This window comes from Tupaia chinensis, unplaced genomic scaffold (genome assembly GCF_000334495.1).
Source record: "Tupaia chinensis unplaced genomic scaffold, TupChi_1.0 Scaffold000567_1, whole genome shotgun sequence".
Lineage (NCBI taxonomy): Eukaryota > Metazoa > Chordata > Mammalia > Scandentia > Tupaiidae > Tupaia > Tupaia belangeri.
Window position 1 is genome coordinate 1,503,880 of NW_006160080.1, and position 22,051 is coordinate 1,525,930.

General features: G+C 39.6%; 1 protein-coding gene across 16 annotated transcripts in view; it reads left to right on the forward strand.

The window, feature by feature from the left end:
- The window catches only part of REPS2 (RALBP1 associated Eps domain containing 2), a 183,111-nt gene that overhangs the window by 86,172 nt on the left and 74,888 nt on the right, over positions 1-22,051 (forward strand). For 7 of the 16 annotated variants that reach the window (XM_006157965.3, XM_014591378.2, XM_027775465.1 and 4 more), the window contains 4 exons: positions 6,290-6,384; positions 12,767-12,836; positions 15,135-15,188; positions 20,828-20,873. In XM_006157965.3, the coding sequence (XP_006158027.1) occupies positions 6,290-6,384; positions 12,767-12,836; positions 15,135-15,188; positions 20,828-20,873 (265 nt within the window). The remainder of the gene's footprint in view (positions 1-6,289; positions 6,385-12,766; positions 12,837-15,134; positions 15,189-20,827; positions 20,874-22,051) is intronic. The other 9 variants (XM_027775467.1, XM_027775472.1, XM_027775468.1 and 6 more) reach the window with 7 other exon arrangements.

The following is a 22,051-nucleotide window of genomic DNA, read 5'->3' on the forward strand; positions in this document are numbered from 1 at the left end:
TATACCATCATGTCATCTGTGAATAAAGATATTTTCAACTCTTCTTTGCCTGTTCGAATGCCTTTAATATTGTTCTCTTTTCAGACTACAATAGCTAAGACTTCCAGTACTATATTAAAGAGCAGTGGAGAAAGTGGGCAGCCTTGCCTAGTACCTGTTTTTACTGGAAAAGCTTTTAGCTTTTCCCCATTCAGTATAATGTTAGCTGTAAGTTTTTCATAGATGGCTTTTACTATGCTGAGAAATGACCCTTCTACACCAATCTTACTGAGGGTCTCAATCATGAAAGGATGTTCTATTTTATCAAATGCTTTCTCTGCATCAATTGAATTGATCATGTGATTTTTAACTTTCTTTCTTTTAATATGGTATATTACATTTATGGCCTTGCCTATGTTGAACCACCCTAGTATCCCTGGGATAAAGCCTACCTGGTCATGAGAATAATCTTTGTTATATGTTCTTGGATATAATTTGTGAGTATCTTGTTGAGAATTTTTGCATCTATATTCATTAATGATATTGGTCTTTAGTTTTCGTTTTTTGTCATGTCCTTATCTGTTTTGGGAATGAGGATGATGGAGGCTTCATAAAATGAATTTGGAAGATTTTCCTCCTTTTGAATTTTTAGGAATAATTTTAGTAGGATAGGGATTAACTCTGCCTTAAAAGTTTTGTAGAATTCAGAAGTGAAGACATCTGGACTGGACTTTTCTTTGTCAAAAGGTTATTTATTACTAATTCAATCTTCTTGCTCGTTATGGGTCTATTCAGGTTTTCTATATCCTCCTAATTCAATCTTGGTAGATTATATGCATCCAGGAATTTGTCCATCTCCTCCAAGTTATCTTGTTTGTTGGCATATAGTCACTCATAGTATCCTCTAATGATAATTTTTAGTTCTACTATGTCTGTTGTAATATTGCCTGTTCCATCACATATTTCATTTATCTGGTTTCTTTCTTATTCACAGTTATTTTTTTAAAAGAATCATTTAATTTTATTTCTTTATTATTATTAGAATACTTCTTATTTTTAATATATATTTATTATTTACACTTCATCACTATACATCTTTACAGTGTACTACATGGTTTTTCCCCAGCTTATTAATTTTTAATTTGCTATAGTCAAGAGAGAGAAAGAGAGAAAATAAAAATGTAGGACTCAAACTGTGGTCAGCCATGTGGAAGTCCAGGGACTTAACCACCACACCACCTGCTAGCCCTACAGTTACTTTTAAAAACTGATATTGCACTGGGACCAGCAGTTAGCGTAATGGCTATGTCGCTGGACTCTCATGTAGTCGGCCATGGTTTGAGTCCTGGACCCAGTGGCTTAAAACTCACGCTGGGCGTGTGTGCGTGCGTGCCCAAGATCCTGAGAGGAGAATGGAGGAGAAGGGATTGTGGCGTGGCCACCCTCCCTGGGGGGTGATTTCTCGCTTTCTCTCTCTCTGTCTCTCTCTGTCTGGCTGGTGAGCGCACGTGCCCTATGGCAAAAATCTCTCAAAAAAAACCCAAAAAACAACTGATACTGCACTTTCGCATGTCATAATACAAGTAATAAGGCTGATCTGGCTAAGTGCAAGTCATCTGTTATTCTTGTTCTAGTACTCTCCAGATGGATTTGAACCATAGTCACTTACCCTTTCATGACATTGTGGAATTGGCAAGTATCAAACCTCCAAGCTGATAATAAAACAAAGATTTTTAAAAATTGCCAGAGGGCACATGTGCTTGCCAGAGAGAGATAGACAGAGATAGAGGGAGAGGGAGAAAGCACTCTCTCCTCCATGGGGCATGGTCACACCATAAACTTGTCTTCTCCATTTCTCCATCCTATCGAGATTTGGGGCACACACGTACCTGGGGTGTTTTTTGAGCCACTGGTTCTAGGGCTTGAACTGCATGGTTGACCATGTCAGATCCAGTTCTCTTAACCATGAGGCTATGGGCCAACCTGGGGAGAATTATTTTTTCCCCTCTTAATTTAAATTTGCTTTAGAGCACATATACTCACTGGAGAGAGACAGAGAAAGAAAAAGAGAGAAAGAGAGAGAAGGTGAGAAAGCATCTCTCAGGAGGATAGCTACACGGCAGTCCCTTTTCCATGCGCCTCTTGGAATTTTGGGCACACATACACATGCAGCCTGTGTGTTTTTCAGGTCACCAGGTCCAAGATTCAAACCATGCAATCAACCATGTGGAATCTAGCCGCCCTAACCATCATACCACCAGCTGGCATGAGGAAGATCTTTTTTACTTTTTTAATTATTTCTTCCTTCCATGAGCAAGCAAGAGAGATAGGGAGAAAGACAGACAGGTAGCCACTCCAACAGGGGCCTGATGCCACAATTTACCCCCCAGCCTCTGCCATCCCTGAATCATGGACACACATGTACTTGGAGATCTCTGGACACAAACCTGGAACTTTCCCATGTGAGTCAACCTCTCTGAACTTTACTGCTGCACCACCATTCAGCCCAAAGAAGATCTTGTAGAGTCATGTGCTGATTTGGCATCTTTAGGCATGTCCCAGTGTCTCCATGTGGCTTTCGGGGATGGGATGGAGTAGAACTCTTAGACCTAATTAAAAGTTTAACAGCAAAATATTCAGAGGGCTTTAATCTTAAATGTATATGTGATGAATTTTTCTATTTGTGTACACCTGTGTAACTACTGTCAGATAAAGATATATAACATTCTAGCACACCAGTTGGAATAGAACTCTTTCTGTCTTTCTCCTTAATAAAACAGTCATTCCCAACTACTATGTTAAACCTTTTGAATAGGACAGTTGAGGTGAGTCTAACATTAGTATCACTTCCTTTGGAAGATTGGGAACATCTTTAATGTTTCATACGTTTTTCAAAGGCAATGGGAACTGGTCTGGTTTCCATTATTCAGAGAAGTATAATTTCTATCAAAGGAGTCCAGAAATAGTTGGTACTTTCAATAATCTTTCTCACTTTTTAGGGAAGGCCTCATAAAAAGCTGAGTGCTTGGGCCAGCTCCATGGCATGGTGGTTCAAGAGAAGCTGGATCTTGGGCCAGTTGGTGACATGGTGGTTAAGGCAGCTACATCCCACATAGCCGACTATGTGGTCTGAGTCCTGGACCTGGCAGATTGAAAAACATGTAGGGCATTGCATATGTGCGTGTTGCTGAGAAGAATCCTGGGTAACCTCGTCTTCCCATGATATTTAGTTTTCTGTTTTGGAATCTTGACCAAATGTGTTTTATTTTTCTGATGATATTTGGCCATAGAACCTATGCCACTAGTTGTGTCTCCTTGTTTATGAAGTCACTTTGTAGATGTCTGCATGTTTCATGCACCAGTTCAAGAGTCACTGATACAATTTTTAGAAATATGAAAGCCCTGTGTTAACAGCTGAAGAATAAGTTCTTGATTCTTTTACTCCTGCAAATGGCTCCTTTTGACTTGATTATTCGGTAGAGAGGAGTCTGTAAGGAAGAGTGCCAGTCAAGAGGCATCTCTCTTCCCTTGGAATGAAGCCTTTGTTTCTTCCGGGTCTTTTACAGAGACCATCAGCATGCATCTGTATAGAAACAACTGAAGAACCCATCACATACCCTGTAATTAAAAATTGCACATCATTTCCAGGTCTTGTAGAATTAATCTTAAATAATAATTATATAGCTCTAACAGGAAACATGAGAGACCTTGTAAAACCCCATCAAACTCAGTGATGGTATAGGCAAACCCTGAGGGTTTAGCAGTTAATTTTTATTTTTCCTTTAAAGAAGTTAATTTTTAAAAATGCTTTATTACCCATTTTTATTTTTGTGTGAAGATCAAGAAAACTGCCAGAACTATCTAGGTCTTCTTTATGCCTTTAGACTCTGCAAAATATGGATGGTCCTTTTTATGTATTTTTTGTTCATTTTTGTAGTATTCCATTTACTTTTTTTTTTAAGTTTAGCTCTTATCTTGTTCCAACGTTTTTCTGATTATCTGTATCCAGTCTTTAAAAAAAAAAAATCTAATCCAGCTTTTGACAAGATTGGTGAAGACTATAAATTTGGTTGATACTATCTACTTTCAAAACTATTCAAGGTTGTTTTCAATAAAATAATGAAACAAGAATTGTATTCTATGGCTTAGTCCATTTTTCCTAACAGTGCAAATTAAAGGGTAAATTGGAAGGATAGATTGGATTGTTTGGTGGCTTACCTGTGAACGTTTTGTTGTTATTTTCATGTCCAGGTAACTGGGTGGATTGTGCCTGAAATTTTTGCCATATAGGTTGTTAAAAAATATATTTATTGAGTACTTACTACATGTGCGAGGCACTGTGTTATTTTCTGTGGTCAGAATGCTATATAAAACAGCATGCTTACCCTCATGGAACTTGTGGGACTTGTGGACAGTTAGCGGATAGGCGTTTACATAGACTCACAGATATGCCACTGGAGCCAGTGATAAGCCCTAGGAAAGGAGGAAGTGCAGGTACAGCAAGAGGGCGTGTGGCCTTAGGGAAGAGTCCCTTAAATGCTCTTCAGTGTTCAAGCTGAGATGTGAAGGACCAGCTAAGGCTCTGGAGGTGAAGAAAGTGAAAGTGCGGGTTCTGGGAAGAGGGTGTTCTAGGAAGAGGAAACAGCAGGTGTGTTGGAGAGATGAGAGGAAGAGGGCTTGGAGCACAGGAGAAATGGAAATTTCAGGCCACAATGGCTAGAGTGCACAGAGAAGGATGAGAAGAGGGGATGGGGCTGAAGAGGAAGGTGGAGAACAAAGCATGGGCATTGGCACTGTCCCGTTTTAAGCAGGGAAGTGACAATCAGATGTGCTGTTTGAAATGATCATGCTGGTTGCCATCCAGACAACGGATTTTAAGGCGCAATGACAGAGCAGTGGGGGGGTCAAACTAGGGAGGTCACAATGGAGATGGAGCAGTGTAGACACAATGGAGAGAGATTTAGCAGTTAATTGAAGACATTTGTAGCTTTTTACACAGCAAGAGCTCCTTGTTAGAAGGCATTAGTCATATAATCCTAGTCAGAACACTGATTATAGACTAGAAAGAGAAATCTTACATTGGTTAAAATTGCTCTCAGGGCTGGACTGAGGAATGATGCTTTGAAAGCTGTTTGGCTGTGTTTTTACCAAGCAAGTAGGTCACCAGGTATGGTCAGAAAACTCACCAGAGTCCACGGTTTGCCGCATGTGATATCAGTGAAATTTAGATCAGAGTAAGCTGAGGAATAAGTTAAGGTGATTCCACAAACTCCCCATGGTGGCTGATATTCTGGCCAGGGATGCTGGCATTTTAATCACTGACGGGGATGAGAAGAGGTAGGGAAATAAAAAAAAAGCCAATGTATTTTTCGGATTGGATTCAAAATATTGTTTTTAAACATTGTGTTAAAATTTGATTTCCTAATAGCGTGTGTTGACAAATTTGATTTGTACATTCTGTTTACTATCTACCCAAATCTGTTTTTCTTTTTTGGAATATTGACAGCTTTTTTAGTTGTTGAGATAATTCTTTTTTAATGACTTTATGACAAAGTAGTGGAGCAGAATCTGCTTTGAAGAAAATAGCTTGAGTGTTAGGTAATTAGCCTACCAAGTAGGATGATTTTTTTTTCTCATGCTAATTCACTCAGCCATCCAACTAACAGCTCCTGTCACTGTTGTATGTTAAAGAACTCATAATGTGATTCCTGTTTCCTTGTAAATCAGCAAGATTTTACACTCTTATTTATGCTATTCCTGCCGAGCAAAGAGGAATTCTCTAAAGTTATCTCAGACACGCACCACCGTAAGAGCTTACCTACTTATTTCCAACAATAGTGGACATGAGATTTTTAAAGCCAAGTTAATAATATTCAAACTGTCCCAATAGCCCCTATTTTAAAAATCATGCTAGTACTATAGTAAAAAAAATTACCTATGGTGATAGTGATGATCAATGTGGAAAACGACTGCTATGCTATAATATGAAGTGCTAGGAGCATGGACCCTTGTGCTAGACTGCTGGAAATTCAAATCCCTGGTCTTCCATTTACTGGCTATTTGACTTTGAGTAGGTTGCTTAAGCTCCCTGTTTCTCAGTTTATCACATGTCAAGTAGGGAGGATAAAAGTCCTGGATGGTACATGTAAAGAGCTTAAAATACTACCTCACCGTGATTAGTACCAGCAGTATTATGTAGGAGCTAGCTGATTTTGTTTTGCTATTTAACAAGCACAAAAAAGTTGATGGGAAACATTGATCACTACGGTTCTGGTCAACATTCTTACGTATTCCTTTGGTTTCTTCTTAGCTTTTCCAAAGCCCAAGTGGGAGTGTGCTTTATTTGATTCTTATCCCGAGTCGATGCCAGCAAACCAACAACCACGTGACATGAATCGAATGGAGGTAAAAGATCTCTATATGTTAATAAATAAAAATGTGTGTAGAATTAAATCCTTGAACCTACGTTCTTTACAAACTCTGCAAAATGAACTTTTATAACATTTTCTCCTTGTGCTTGGTAGTTACTTTGAAGCTTAGCCTTTCCAATCTATTAGGTTGTCAGGTAAGTCCTGATGTATTTTTCTATGCAAAAATATGTCATGACTTTCCAGGTGACCTAATAGACACTAGATGTATCTATAATGAGTTGTTTTTCTTTTCTCCCTAAAACTAGATTTGGTGAAGTAAGCAGCACAAGTCACATGACCTTGTAGAGATAATATTCAGCTGTAGTTAAACTGGGACAGAAAATGCTAGCAAAGTTATTCACGTTAAACAAACTTTAATTTTCTGGTAAACAATTTAAGTTGTACTTTCAGTAGTTGGGCATTAACAAGGTATAATGAACTAGAACAGTTTTGAAAAGAGGTTTGAAAATTATATATGAAGGCCCCAAGTCATATTCAAAGCTTCCTCAAGGTTTTTATCAATAGCTTTTTGGGCCAAATGAGGCCTAATTTGAATGATTCCTACAAGAAACTCGGAGAATTCACACATTGTTGGGCCCTTGATGGAAGCCAAGTGATCCTTTGTTATGGATCAATAAACAGGAGTCATTAAAATAATTATCACCACTATCATCATCATCATTATCATCATTGTGATGAAAATTTAGGCTACCTGCTGTTCCCTTCCTTAAAAAATGCCTAAAAGCCTCTAATGAATGTGTACTCACAGATACTCTTTGTAAGAGTTCTCTGACCCTAGGTGAAATTGTTTCAAGATGACAGAAGTCAAATACAGGATACAGGGACATTTCTTTCATGTCTTATGACTGTGTATGATCAGTGAGTCTCTGACCCAGGGCGCTTATGGCTGGAACGTGTGTAATGGACAACCTGCTCTGCTCCCCTGAAAGCCAGCCCAGCATGTCCCTCCTGAGCTCCTCCCTGAAGAACATCTCTCTTTGCTACACTGCCACTGTCTTTGAGTAGCCTTTCATGGCACTGTCTTCAGCAGGTTTCCACTCATGGAAAAAAGATAAGCTGGCACTTCAAAAAGTTCATGGAAAACTAGTATGGAAGTATGACTTTATTTTGTGAAAAATGGAAATCTATGCATAGTTTTTATAAAATAATAATACATTTTCCACAAACTTTTTGAAGACCCTGTGTATAATGAAAAGTGATTCTGAAAGGCATTTCAGATGCATATGTGAAGAATTACTGCTTTTTGAATTTCCTTTTCTGCAGAATGCATGTGATGAAGCAGGTACAGTAGTTTTTCCCTTTCGTGACCCTCTTTTTTTTTTTTTTAATTTGTCAGAGGGCCTATACACTCAACAGAGAAAGACAGAGAGAGAGAGAGAGAGAGAGAGAGAGAGAGAGAGAGGAGAGAGAGAGAGAGAGAGAGAGAGGGAGGGAGAGAGGGAGGGAGAGAACATCCCTAGTGGGGTGTGAACATGTGACAATCTCTTCTAGTTCTCCATCCTGCCAGCATTTTGGGCACACATGCACATGCTCCTGGCATGTCTTTCAGACTATGAAGGCTGGGATTTGAACTGTGGTCAGCTGAGTGGTATCTGGCTTTCCTAACCACAAAACTACAGAGCCAGCTTTTATGACCCTTAGGACTTTCAGTCTGCTTTGGGATTCTAGCAGTGTGTGGAGAGGTTTGTCTGCCAAGCCAGAATGGGTGCCTCTCTAGCTCTTTGACACCATTGTCCCATTTTTATTTTTGGAGGGGAATAGCCCCCTCTGCTGTGTAAATTATGAGGTTAGGTGATTTTCTTTAAACAAAAAAATAGTAAATTCTTATTCGTTCTACACAAACATATTGTTGCAACATGCCCTAGGTGATCTTTTCCCTTCCAGAGAGAGATAGTACTGATTTTATCTTTTTTTTTTTTTTTTTGCAGAAATAATGTCGCTGATTCATGTTGTTTTCCTGTGTAGTCATTTAGCATCTGTGTGAAAGGAGAGAAAAAGCAAATATACAGTCATGGTCATAAGTCTGTTCCCCCCTCTCCCACCCCCTGATGTCCTTGATGACAGTATACATAGCCACCTTTATGGACATTCCCTGCAGCTAAACTTCTGTCTACTTTAACTGGCCTCTTAGGGAGGGAGAGTTAAAAGCTACATAGTTGTTTTCTTTTCTCCTGGCCAAACAAGAAAACAGAACATCAACAAAAAAAAAACCATTTCCAACCAAATTGTTATTTTCGAAGGTGAGGTGTTTTATTTAGATAAGAAATGGGGTAAACAGAATTCAAGGGCAAAATAGTAAGGTTAATTGATGGTTGGGCCATTCAAGAAGTATAAGATGGATTTTAATAGCTGATCATTAAATATTTCATATTCTTTTAAGCTTTTCCTCACTGTTCTGTCTCCCAGTCTCTTAATCTGTTGTGAAGTGTGAGTAGACTTTGGTACCAGCTCTGTGAGGAGGACTTCAGTATAAGTGTGTGTGCTGGGAATGAAGCTCTAGCTGATTTAGGTCTCAGGCACTGAGAAGGTTACTTGCTGTACAAGTTTTTCTAAAGACAGCAGAGCTGTACCCATGCACGTTTTTCATTCAACGTTTGCTTGCAAAGTATAGTTTCAGATATACGCTTCTTCAGCATGTTTCTTGGATTACTGGGTTTCTTTTCTTTTTAAAAGAAAAACATCTAAAGTTGTGAGATATAATTCATGTATTATACCCATTTAAAGTATACAAGTGATTGGCTTTTAGTCTATTAGCAGAGTCATTCAACCCTCATTTGCAGTCCAATTTTAGCACATTTTCATCACTCTAAAGACAAACTCATTAGCAGTCATTCCCTAGTCCTCTGCGCCAGCCTCTTATAATCACTGATCTGTTTTCTGTCTATGCATCTGCCTGTCCTGGACATTTCATTTAAACAGAGTCATATAGTTTGTGGTTATTTTGTGACTGACTGACTTCTTTTGCTTAGGATAATTTGTTGTTGTTGTTGTTGTTAGAGGGCATGTGCACATGCCAGAGAGAGACAGAGAGACAGAGAGAGAGGGAGAGGAGAAAGTGCTCCATCCCCCATAGGGAATGGTCACATGGCTATCTCTTTTCCTCCATCTCTCCCTCCTCTCAGGATTTTGGGCAAGCAAGCCTCTAGGCCTGGGTGGTTGGCCGTGTGGAATCCAGCTCCCCTAATTACCAGCCCACAGAGCTGGCCCCACCTAATATAATTTTTTTTTTTTTTGCCATAGGGTATGTGCGATTGCCAGAAAGAGACAGAGAAAGTGAGAAGGAGAATGAGAAATCACCCTCTACGGGGGAAGGCTACAGTGCCTCTCCTCCATTCTCCTCCTGGGATTTTAGGCACTCACACACATGTGACTGGCGTGACTTTCAAGCTGCCAGGGACTTGGACCGCAGTCAGCCATGTAGGAGTCCAGTGCCTTAAACACCACACCACTTGTGGCCCTGAATATAATGTTTTTAAGGCTCACTCATGTCATAGCATAATTTGTGCTACGTTCTCTTTTATTGTTTAATAGTATTCCATTCTGTGGATAGGTCACATTTTGATTGTTCATTCATAAATTGGTGGGCATTTGGACTGCTTCCACTTTTGTTTTTTATAAATAATATTGTTATGAACATGTATGTACAAGTTTTTGTGTAGGCATATGTTTTAGTTCTCGTGCATATATACCTAGGAGTGGAATTGTTGTGTTCTATCATAACTCTGGGTTTAACTTTGAGGAACCACCAGGCTTCTTTCCAAAGCAGCTGCACCATTTTATATTCCCCTGCAGCAGTGTATGAGTGTTCCAATGTACCCACATCCTTGTTAACACTTGTTATTGCCTGTCTCTATTATTTTAGTCATTCTGGTGAAATAAAGCAGTATCTCATTGTGATTTTGATTTGAATTTCCTAATGACATGATGTTTAACATCTTTTATCTGCTTATTATTATCTGCTTGTGTGTCTTCTTTCATGAAATGTCTCTTCAAATCTTTTGTCCATGTTTAATTTGGGTGGTCTATTATTGAATTATAATGTTCTTGTGCTTTTGGTGCCATATCTGTGAAGCCATTGCCTAATACAAGATCATGAAGATCATCTATTTTCAAGAGCATCTATTTTTCTCCAAGTGCTTCATAATTTTAGGTCTTATATTTAGATATACGGTCCATTTAGTGCTGATTTTTGTGTATGCTCTGAGGAAGTGGCCCAATTTAATTCCTTTTTATGTGGACATCTAATTGTCTGAGAATCGTTTGTTGAAAGGACAGTTTTTCTCCCTTCATAGAATGGTCTTTCACCCTTGTTGAAAATGAGTTGACCATAAATGTAAGATTGATTTCTGGATTCTCATTTCTCCATTGATCTTACAATTGTGCCAGTACCACACTGACTTGGTTACTATAACTTTGTGCTAAGGTTTTAATTCAAAGTGTGAGTTCTTTCTTCGTTGTCCTTTAAAAAAATATTTTGGCTATTCTGGCTCTCTTGCAATTCCATATGAAATTTAAGATAAGCTTGTTAAAGTTTGCAACAAAATATTGAGGTTTGTTTTGAAGCTGTAGATCAGTTTGGAGAGTATTACTGTCTTAATAATATTAAGTCTTGGGACCAGCAGTTAGCATAATGGCTATGTTGCTGGGCTCCCATGTAGTCGACCGCAGTTCGAGTCCCGGACTGGTTGACTTAAAACTCATGCCAGGTGCGTGTGCATGCATGCCCAAGGAGAAAGGGGGAGAAGGGATTGCGGCGTGGCCATCCCCACTGGGGGGGTGATTTCTCGTTTTCTATCTCTCTGTTTCTCTCTGTCTTTCTGGGAAGCGCGCATGCCCTATAGCAAAAACCTCTCCCCCCCCAAAAAAATAATATTAAGTCTTCTGATGCATGAATGTGGGATATCTTTCCATTTATTTAGATTTTTAATTTATTTTCAATGAATTTGTTTTGGATTTTTAAAAATTTACTTCATCTACACCTAAATAATTTTCTTCTCCAAAGGGGCACAATATATAACCCAGGTGAAAGAGGACAGTAGAAAAGAAATGCGTTGTTAAGGTATATTTTCTAGTCTAGCAGAGATAGTAGACTTTGAATTGGAAATTGCGTCCTGACGCTTCATTGTAATGCTGAGGATGACCTAACTGAGGATTGTTAAAGCCTAGATCAGGTAACCAGCAGATAGTACTGTGTGACCTTACTCTTCAGATCAGCTTAAAAACAGGAGTATTTATTACCTGTCTGAGGTCCTTTGGGTTCTGAGAGCTAAACCAATTAACATTTTTGGAGTACCAGGCAGTTTTAGGAATTTACTGTCCTTCTGATAAGTTCTTACACTTGTCTTTATTTGATTTGTGAATATGTTTAAAATACAAAGCACGTAAAAGGCATATGGTGACAGATTTTTCTCCTGTCCTTTACCCCCATCTACCAAATCACCCTTCAATTCTTATATCTTTCCAGAGTTTGCATACATAAATAAAGCAAATATGAATATAGATTATTCTTTAGTTTAATCTTATCATAGGCCTTAGAGTACGTATTTTTTCCAACTTTATTGAGGTGTAATTGACAAATGGGATTGGATATATTTACAGTGTTTGATAGATATATATTGTGAGATGATTATTGTCAAGCTAAGTAACATAGCAGTCACCTCACATAGTTTTTTTGTTCATTTTTTGGTGGTGAAACATGTAAGTACTAATCTCTTAGCAATTTTTAAGTATACTATGCATTATTATTATAACTGTAGTTAAAGTATGTGTTAACTAAGACTTCATAATAAATAATTTTTTTAGTAAATAGATTTTAAGCAATTTTAAACAAACTCATGCTTGATTGATAAGTATAAGGAAGATTTCCCCTATAGATGAGGTAGGAGAAAATTTTGATCTGCTCAACACAATCCTCTTATTCCATGACAAAGAGCCTATTTTACTCAGGGTTGGATACCCTCTGCATGACAGATCCTTGCAAATGGTCACATTATGGGACCTTTTGTCAGAAATCTTCCCTATTTGTGAAAAAGTACATAAAGGGCAGGTTTGTTCTTGGTGAATGAGTAAATGCTATGCAATTGTGTGACCAACTCCCAGTCTGGATTCAGATTTAATATATGGCCTATACATAGACCTTGATCTGAATCATTAATTTTTTCCTCTGTGTATGTAAAAATGTCAACACAAATTAACTTATACCTCACTAGGAACCTACGAAAAGTATTAAATGTCAGGATTTGTAGAAGACAAAAATGTTGGCAAGAGAATGTTGCTTTTAGAACATTTTCATTGTATGTGCACATCACTTAATTTCCAATCCAAACTATATAATTCATTTACATTTCTTTTCCAAGAAGACATCTGTTAAAGACATGACTGATTTTCCCGTCCCTACACAAGATGTGACTGGTGATGACAAACAAGGTATGAAAAAAATGGGTTTTCCTCCTTAATGACATTCTACCCTCTATTTCCTTACCCACCTCTCTTTATAATCCACCAGGTTCTTCGTTATACACTGTGTTACTCAGTCCTCACAAAACTGAATGGAGGCTGGCATGTCTTATCACCTAAAATTTAGAGACGAATAAACTGAAATCCAGGCGGTACAAACCATTTGCTTAGTAAGAAGAAGAGCTGGGACAAAAACCAAGATTTGCTAAGTTTCAAGCTAGTATTCCATCTGTTGTCTAGTATGATTCACTACCTATGAATGAGAGGCTTATCTGAAGGGACTACAAATCAGTGAAAAATTACAGGCTATAGAAACATGGAAAATGGTTATAGATACCGGTTACAGTGTGAGAAAAGGGTGGGAGAAGGAGGGGAGTGTGAGGAAAGACATCAAGGAGAAAAATAGAGAGGCAAGACATTTATGGGACATAGAAATGGATTATTATCTGTTGATGATAACATATATAGTGTCCCCAACTGGACTGGTTTATTCATGTTTGAAAATTCACTTTACAAGCTAACTGATGTATAGTGATTGAATATATAAAAGAAATTAAAAGAAAATAAAATATGTTTTTAAAAAAAATCAGTGAAGCTATTTCAAGTTTTATTGTTGAGACCTACCATTGATTCAGCTTTGTATGGGGGTTAAACATTAAAAAAAGAAGTTTTTGTTGTTGTTGTTAAGAAACAGTAATTGCACACTTTCTATTTAAACACAGTCATGTGTTGTTTCATGATAGAGATTGTTCTGAGAAATGGATCATTAGGTGATTTTGTCATATGTGAGTTTCACAGAATGTACTTACACAAAACTAGATGCTCTAGCCTGCTGCACATCTAGGCTATACAGTATTAGTCGATTGTTCCTAGGCTTCAAACCTGTACAGCATGTTGCTGTACTCAGTACAGCCTATAGAGGCACCTGCAACACAGTGGTAAGTACTTGTGTATATAAACATATCTAGACATAGAACAGCTGCAGTAAAACTGTGATATAAAAGGTAAAAAGTAGTACACCTGTGTAGGGCATTTACTGTGAATGGGGCTTGCAGGGCTGGAAGTTCCTCTGGGTGAGTTCGTGAGTGAGTGGTGAGTGAAGGTGAAAGCCTAGGACATCCCTGTACCCTACTGCAGCCTTTTTAAACACTGTACACTTAGGCTACAAAACATTTATAAACAATATTTTTCTGAATTAAAAAAGTGAAGACACAAGTATATGTACTTGCCTGGACCTACACAGTGTCAGGATCATCAACATCACTGTCTTCCTCCACCACATCTTGTCCCACTGGGAGGGCCATGATGAACAAAACAGAACAAAAGGAAATGATGCAGTCAAGAGAGACAGCAAATATGAGGTGTATGAGGCTGCCGCTGGTGTAACACGGCATACCACTTTAAAGTCAACTTTTTCTATATAAGCAGGAGTACATGCTAAAATAATGATAAAAACTATAGTTTAGTGAATACATAAACCAATAACATAGTGGGTTATTATCATTATCAAGTATTATATAGTATTGTCAAGTATTTTTCTAGTGTATACATTATCATATGTGCTATATTATTACATGACTGGTAGTGCAGTAGGCTTGTTTAAGGTACCATCGCCACAAACATGTGAGTAATGTGTTGTGCTAGGATATTATGACATCACTATGACATCACCAGGCAATGAGAATTTTTCAACTCTGTTAGAATCTTATAGGACTACAGTTGTATATTCGTTGATGGAAACATCACGATGCAGGACTGCACCTGCTCAGGAGAGACAGGTGGAACTGGGCGTTGCCTGGAGTAGCATGTGCTTTGATTACTCTCCTAACTGGTAGACCTTAGCTTGACTGCACAGTGGAGTAACTGGAGAGAGCTCTAAAAATATGGAAGCCTGGGTTTCATTCCCAAAGAGTCTCAAGTCATTGGTATGAATGTCAGGAGTCAAAGTGTGGGGAGTTTCCGATACTTCCTGGTAATATTCCTCCTAACCACTAGAGGCACTCTGTCTGGAAAGTTGCTCTTTGTAGGAGGAGAATCTATTGATATTTCTGTATCCTAGGAGGGCTTATTGTTTTAGTAAATGCTATAGCAACTTCTAGAGGTTCGTAAGACCTGGTTTTGCAAGCGATGACTAAGCATTCTTTGTTTTAATGTCATGGGCCCCAGAAATAAAATTTTATAGGCTTTTTTTTTCTTTTCTCCTCCTTTCTTTCTTGTTCCTTAAAAAAAAACAAAAAAAAAAAAACAAAAAAAAAAAACCACCAACAGCTTTGAAAAGTACTATCAATGAAGCCTTGCCAAAGGACGTGTCTGAGGATCCAGGTAGGAGAAAGCCATTTTAATATACTTTCTACATAATTATTTCTAATAAAAAACCCCAACAGTGTCAGTGAGTAGAAGATTGCTACCTCTGTGATACTGTGTCTGTTTTTCTGTAAATATTTGTCTCGTGTATTATTATAAGAAAACTTTTTGGGTTTTTACCCTTTCCCTCTTTTCAAGTTTGAGAAGAGAGTGATTTCTTTTTAAAGTTCTGGATTTAGGTTTTGCTGAAAAGATCACTCAGTTTGAATTTAGGGTCTCTTACCAAGCATAAACTTGAGAAGGTTTGGAGTTGGGATGATAAGCCATTGTGGTTTCTGTGTAGGTAAGGGACTGACAGGGTGGATCAACTAGAGGCCCAGAGGTGCTATTTTCCATTTTGAAAGGAAGAATCTCCAATCTTTTCATTATATTTCACCACCAGGAAGGCAAGTATATATGCTTATATATGGAGTGGATTCCAAGGAGAAAAATCAAAGTTGTGTTTCTCCAGTTTACCTGAAGAGTCAGAACGGTGTCTGGAATTGTGGAGCGTGGCTGGGCCTGTGTCCTCAGCTCTCTCATGATGGAGCTATCATTAAAACAAGATGAGCCTAGTTGCAAACGGAGCGAATACGGGAGGCATTACTATTTGGGCTCTGGTTATGGGAACGTGGAAAAAGTAACTGTTCTCTTTTCCTACTTCTGTCTCGCATATTTAATAAGTAGATCAAGTTTGTTGTGATTAACTAGCCATCATCCTGCGCTTATTTGTTTAAAGTTGGAACAGAAGAATCAATATAACATTGAGGCTTATGCTATAGTATAATATTTCCCAAAGACCAAGTTCATTCAAGGTTTGAAAGGGAGAATAGTGGAGGGAGAGGAAGGATTTGGGAGAGGGAGTGAGGGAGGGAGAGGGATAGATAGAGAATATGAATGAGAATTACAAATGATTTCAGTGACGGAGGCCTGAGAATCTGTATATTTAGACAACTCCTCAGCTGATTCTGGTGTGCAGCCTTTTCCTGGAAACACTACTAACAGAAGGTGATGCCACGGGGACCAGCAGATGGAATAATGGTTATGTCACTGGACTCCCACATAGTCAATCATGGTTCGAGTTCCGGACCCAGTGACTTAAAACTCATGCTGGGTGTGTGTGTGTACATGCCCAGAATCCCAAGAGGAGAATGGAGGAGAAGGGATTTGTGGCATGGCCATTTCCCCAGGGGGGTTATAATATTTCCCAAAGACCAAGTTCATTCAAGGTTTGAAAGGGAGAATAGTGGAGGGAGAGGAAGGATTTGGGAGAGGGAGTGAGGGAGGGAGAGGGATAGATAGAGAATATGAATGAGAATTACAAATGATTTCAGTGACGGAGGCCTGAGAATCTGTATATTTAGACAACTCCTCAGCTGATTCTGGTGTGCAGCCTTTTCCTGGAAACACTACTAACAGAAGGTGATGCCACGGGGACCAGCAGATGGAATAATGGTTATGTCACTGGACTCCCACATAGTCAATCATGGTTCGAGTTCCGGACCCAGTGACTTAAAACTCATGCTGGGTGTGTGTGTGTACATGCCCAGAATCCCAAGAGGAGAATGGAGGAGAAGGGATTTGTGGCATGGCCATTTCCCCAGGGGGGTGAGTGCTTGCTTTCTGTCTCTCTGGCAAGTGCATACACTCTATAGCAAAAATCTCTCTGAAATAAATAATTTTAAAAAGAAGGTGATGCTATGAAATAGAAAATTAAGATTGTAGATCCATCATGACTCTAAAAGTGGTGGAAATTCCCAAACCAAATTTTGGCTTGTGAAACTGATTTGAATTCATTCATCACAGGAAAAAGTGCTCTACTCTTGTAGGTTACACGCCTGAGGTCAGTTCTTTTCTGCTTTAATTTCTGGAGTTAATATGGATGCATCTCAGTTTTTATAAACCTCATGTCATGGTATTAGTAAAGCTATTTAACAAAATTGCTGCTGCTTCAATAGCCTTTGAGGATCATAACTCTCCCTAATTTTTTTCAGGGATTTTAGCAGGAGATCAAGTGTTCCCTGGGGCATGAGCTTTAGATTAAAAAACTCTTTCACTGAATAGGACATAGCATCACCAAACAAAACCTAACAGGCGTGCCGCTGTGTGTGAAGTATACCTGATTTTTTTTCACATTGTGCCTGGAGCACGCTATGTGTTTTCTGATTCATTGTTCCTACTTCTGCCCCTTTCTAGATAGGAGGGAATCTCTCATGTCAAACATAGTTAATACCCCCCTTCCTGGGGAATGTTTAGATTCCAAGTGGGAGACACTAGAGTTTCATGGGTGGGGGTTATATCTAGATGGCTTTCCATGCCATATGGACAGTTCATCTCAGTTATGTTGCTGCCTCTGAAGGGTTAATATTCAGGCTTGCTCTCTCTTCCTGTTTCCGTTTCCTGGAAAGATGAATGGCTGTTCTAGGAAACTGACATTTTTCTTCCCTCTTTTCAGCTAAATGAGAAGCTGTGATCTGTTCATTGGCTTCTGCCTGAACTCACAGTGCAACGTGCCCTTGCCATGTTTGAATGCATCAAAAGCTGAGTCGGACCTTCTGGGGCTTGGAGGCTGATGAAGAGTTAGCTAGAATAGTGTCGTCCAGCCTTTTCTAATCCAAAACCTTGGAAACTTCCCAAGAGCTATCTGGGATATATTTTTGCAGGTGGAAGGAGAAGCATCTCCAGGCCGTGTTCTTCCACAGGTGGTAGTAATAATGACGATGAAGAGAATGATGTGGGTCATAGATGGGATGGCATGATATTCTCATGGAATGGGAGCATTCCTTGTGAAAGAATTTTCCATGTGCCCTTAGTCTTTTTAAAAAATTTACAGAGGGTGCATGGACTCACCAGAAAGAGACAGAGAGAGGGAGAAGAAGAAAGCACCCTCCATCGTGGGGCATGGTCACGTTGTAATCCCTTCTCCTCAACTTTACATCCTGTCATAACTTTGGGCATGCACACACTTATACCTCATGTATTTTTCAAGCCACCAGGGCTGGCCACGTGGGATTCAGTTCCTTAACTACTAGGATATGGGGCCAGCCTGCAATTTACCCTTTTCATTGCTGATAATCTATATGAGGGAACTTCAAAAAGATAATGAAAAGTACATATTATGCTTGAATTAAAGGTTTTTAGCACCAAAATAAGTTTTTAACTTTAATTTTTCCACGTACTTTTTGAAGTTCCCATGTGTTTCTGGAGTCTAAGAGAGATTTTAACCAGTGTCCCATTCCAGCCAGCATCAGCAGAGTGTACTGCACAATGGGGATCTTTTTCTTGATGTGTCTGAGTCATGCTGAGATTTTTTTTTTTTTTTTGAGAGGTTTTTGCTATAGGTGCGTGCACTTGCCAGAAAGACAGAAAGAGACAGAAAGTGAGAAATCACCTCCCAGGGGCAATGGCCACACTGCAATCCCTTCACCTCCCTTCTCTTCTCGGGATCTTGGGCACGCATGCACACGCACCCAGCGTGAGTTTAAGCCACTGGGTCCGGGACTCGAACCATGGTTAACTGCATGGGAGTCCAGTGACATAGCTATTATTCCAACTGCTGGTCTCATGCTGAGGTGTCTTAGGCCTGTTCTTTCTCACAGTCGAGTCCTCAGACAGTTGTCACCCCATGGTCTTGCTGGGTAGAGCACTTCTCACTGCCTCTACCTACTTCCACCTGTACCTTCTTTGCTGTCCTAGATGGAACTAATTTAGAAACCAGATTTCCAAGCTTGAAAAATGGAGAGACTTTATTTCTGTACCCTATAACAGTAATATTTTGCAATTCTAAAATACATTCAGTTTTCAGAGTACCTTCACCTTCTTAATCTGTCCCTGTGAAAAAGGGACTGTGTCTTTATTGTCTTCCTTCTGTAGGTGAGTAACCTGAGGTTTAGGGAAGAATGCCTCGGCCTCAGGACTCCTGGCCTGCTCTCTGGTCTTCTCTCTCCACTACTCACCCACAGCCTCACCCCATCTGTCTGTCTGCCTGCCTGCCTGCCTATCTCTCACTAGCAGGGCTTACTCCTCCTTCCACACCCATTCCCACCCTAGCAAAAAGACAAAGATAATGGCAATTGTCCAAGGAGCTAACGGTCACTGTGTTTTGGTTTGGCGAGCAGTATTTAACGTGGCCAGGACTTCTGCTACCCACCTATATTTCTTTAGTGCAGTGGGGCCGGGGAAGGAGAGGGACGTGGGACAAGCTGCAGGCAGGCCGCTTAGAAGGCTGCTCTGCTGGAGGTGAGTCTGCTCATACTCTGTCCACCCAGTCTCAAGGCAGCCCTCTTGGCTGGGAGAGGCTCCCCTCAGCCCTCCTGTCTACTGCCTGGGGTTCGTAGGAGGGAGAGAGGAATTTTCCATCCATATCCAAGTGTGGGTGCTTGATAATGGGCATGAAGAGACCCAGAGCCCTTGGACTCTGCACGCTTTTCAGCTATGGCAGTGCATCAGGTGTTTGAAGCGGGAAGATGCCCATGTTCTCACTGTAGTGAGCTGAAATACTTGGGTGGTGGGGGGAGAAATGCCTCTTTTCTGCAGTGGACTACATCTGAGTGGAATCTATGTTGGCCATTTTGCTTTGTGCCTTGTTAGCATTTATGAGGATTTTCAGCCCCCCTTTCTGCCCTGCTTCTCTAATCCCGAGATTTTAATGATCATCATCAATTCAGGCTGCTTCACACCAAGAATTGCTTTTATCTTTGGAGTAATGTAAAAGTGGATGGGATAATGAGTGAGATATTTTCTTTTTGGAAGAATTTGTGAAAACAAATAAACAAATTATATTCTTCTTGTTCCTTGTTAGGAGCGCGTTTTCTATGAATTTTTATGACATTTGATGATGAAAATTGTGCAATGTTTGCAAAACCTTAGCATAGCTACTGGTTTCTAAAGTTGTCTTCCCCAGGGAATTGAAAACATAAAAATATGATTAGTGTTTTCAGAAATGTTTCTAATTACTCCTCATAAGTTGTGATGGCAAAGTAGGCTCCATGGTTGTTGGTAGTAGTCAAGTTAGTTTATGATTTAAATTTGATGAGGAAAAATAACATGGTTGACAGAATACTTCAGTGATTTCATTTCATAATACTTCCTGTATCATTTGCTCACAGGGATGTGGGGCACAAGAATGCTTTCCTGCAGGAGCAACTGCATGCCTCGTTCCAATTTATGGGGTCTTTGCTTTCTTATCTCTGTGCTGCTCTGGTAGCCAGATAGATTTCCTCTTAGCCTTCAAAAGAGACTGGTTCAAAAGCAATAATTACTAGGTTATTATGACAGACCAAGGGACCCTCAAGTGTGAATCCATCATTATATAGAAAGAGCACTCCCTCAAAGAGTTGGCTTTTTAGACTGGAATGTCTTCATTAACCAACTTGGATTTGAGAATGGCTTCTCAGCTAGTGTTCTGACAAAAGAGAAAATTTGTTGGTGTTTCTTTTCTTTTAGCTTTAGAAATAAACGTAGGAAATCATGAAAATGTGGGAGCCGCCAGGTGCTCCCCACGGGCATTTGTATCTCACCTTTACCTGCTGATGTGTTCTGTACCAGCCCTCGTGTGCATATAAACCTGTTTAACTGAAGAAATGACCCAAGCAAACAACAATTAATCTTTGTTTCAGCAACTCCTAAGGATTCCAACAGTCTCAAAGCAAGACCAAGATCCAGGTAGTGTTCGTTTAATTTCTGCTTTGATGCCTTTTGTGTCCTGTCGCTGCCCAGAAATAAAACCCACAATCCTAAAACCCAGTTCATAATCTGCTTTTCTTTAGACATGATGCTTAGGGTAAGGACTATTCTACTCGCTGGAAGCAGCCTGGCAGGAGACACAGTGAGGCTGGGGAGACTCTCAGCCTCTGTAGTCTTTAGTGCTAGGAGACAGTCCCCTGCCATGATGTGGCTCTGGCATGACCCACTTGTGGCAGACAGGATGATAATGGAGAGGGGAAGTAGCTCTGCAAAGTGGGGAAAGTGTTTAAAAGGTAACTAAGAAAATGCTTATGACGATTGCAGTGAAGCTTGAAGCTTCAGGTCAGCATAAGCACTGCTTGTTTTTTCATTTGTGTGTTTGTTTTATCGCCTATTTTAGCTCCTTACTCAAGGGTTCAAATTTTTTAAATCGTTAAGAGGCTTGTAGAGGAGGGACAGCCAGTAAGGCAGAGCTGTGGTTGAAAGCAGCCTCAGTGGAGTGGAAGATGACTACAGAAACACACAGAATGAATGAGTGCCCCTGGGAGGGGAACAGTACTGGGACTGCATTTCGCCAGTAAAGCTGCATGTAAGATAGAATACTGTGCGTGTGTTTGCGAAGTTTCACTTGGGCTCTTAGTGACTTTTTCCCTCCTTTGGTTACTAGACGCATTCCTGAAAAAGTGAATTTAAGTCTGACAATGTCTTTTTTTTTTTTTTCTTTTTAGAAAGGGAGATTTTTACTCAGAGAGAGACAGAGAGACTGAAAGCAAGAAATCGTCCCCCAGGGAGATGGCCATGCCACAATCCCTTTTCCTCCATTCTCCTTCTGGGATTTGAGCACACACACATACACACACGTGCCTGGTGTGAGTTTCGAGCTGCTGGGTCTGAGACTCAAACTGTGATCCGACTACATGGGAGTCCAGCGATATAACCATTATACCATCTGACCATGTTTTATATATTTCAAATACTGACATTAAAGGAAATTATATCTCTTTGTAAATCAAAGAGTTGCTCCTTTAGTTTATCATTTGCATCTGCATTTTACAAATTGGGATTTTGCTTCCTTATTTATAGTAGGTACTGATATCTATATTCATATTTTTAAAAACAATAAATAGAGTAATTCAGTTTGGTAAGAAGAAAAGATG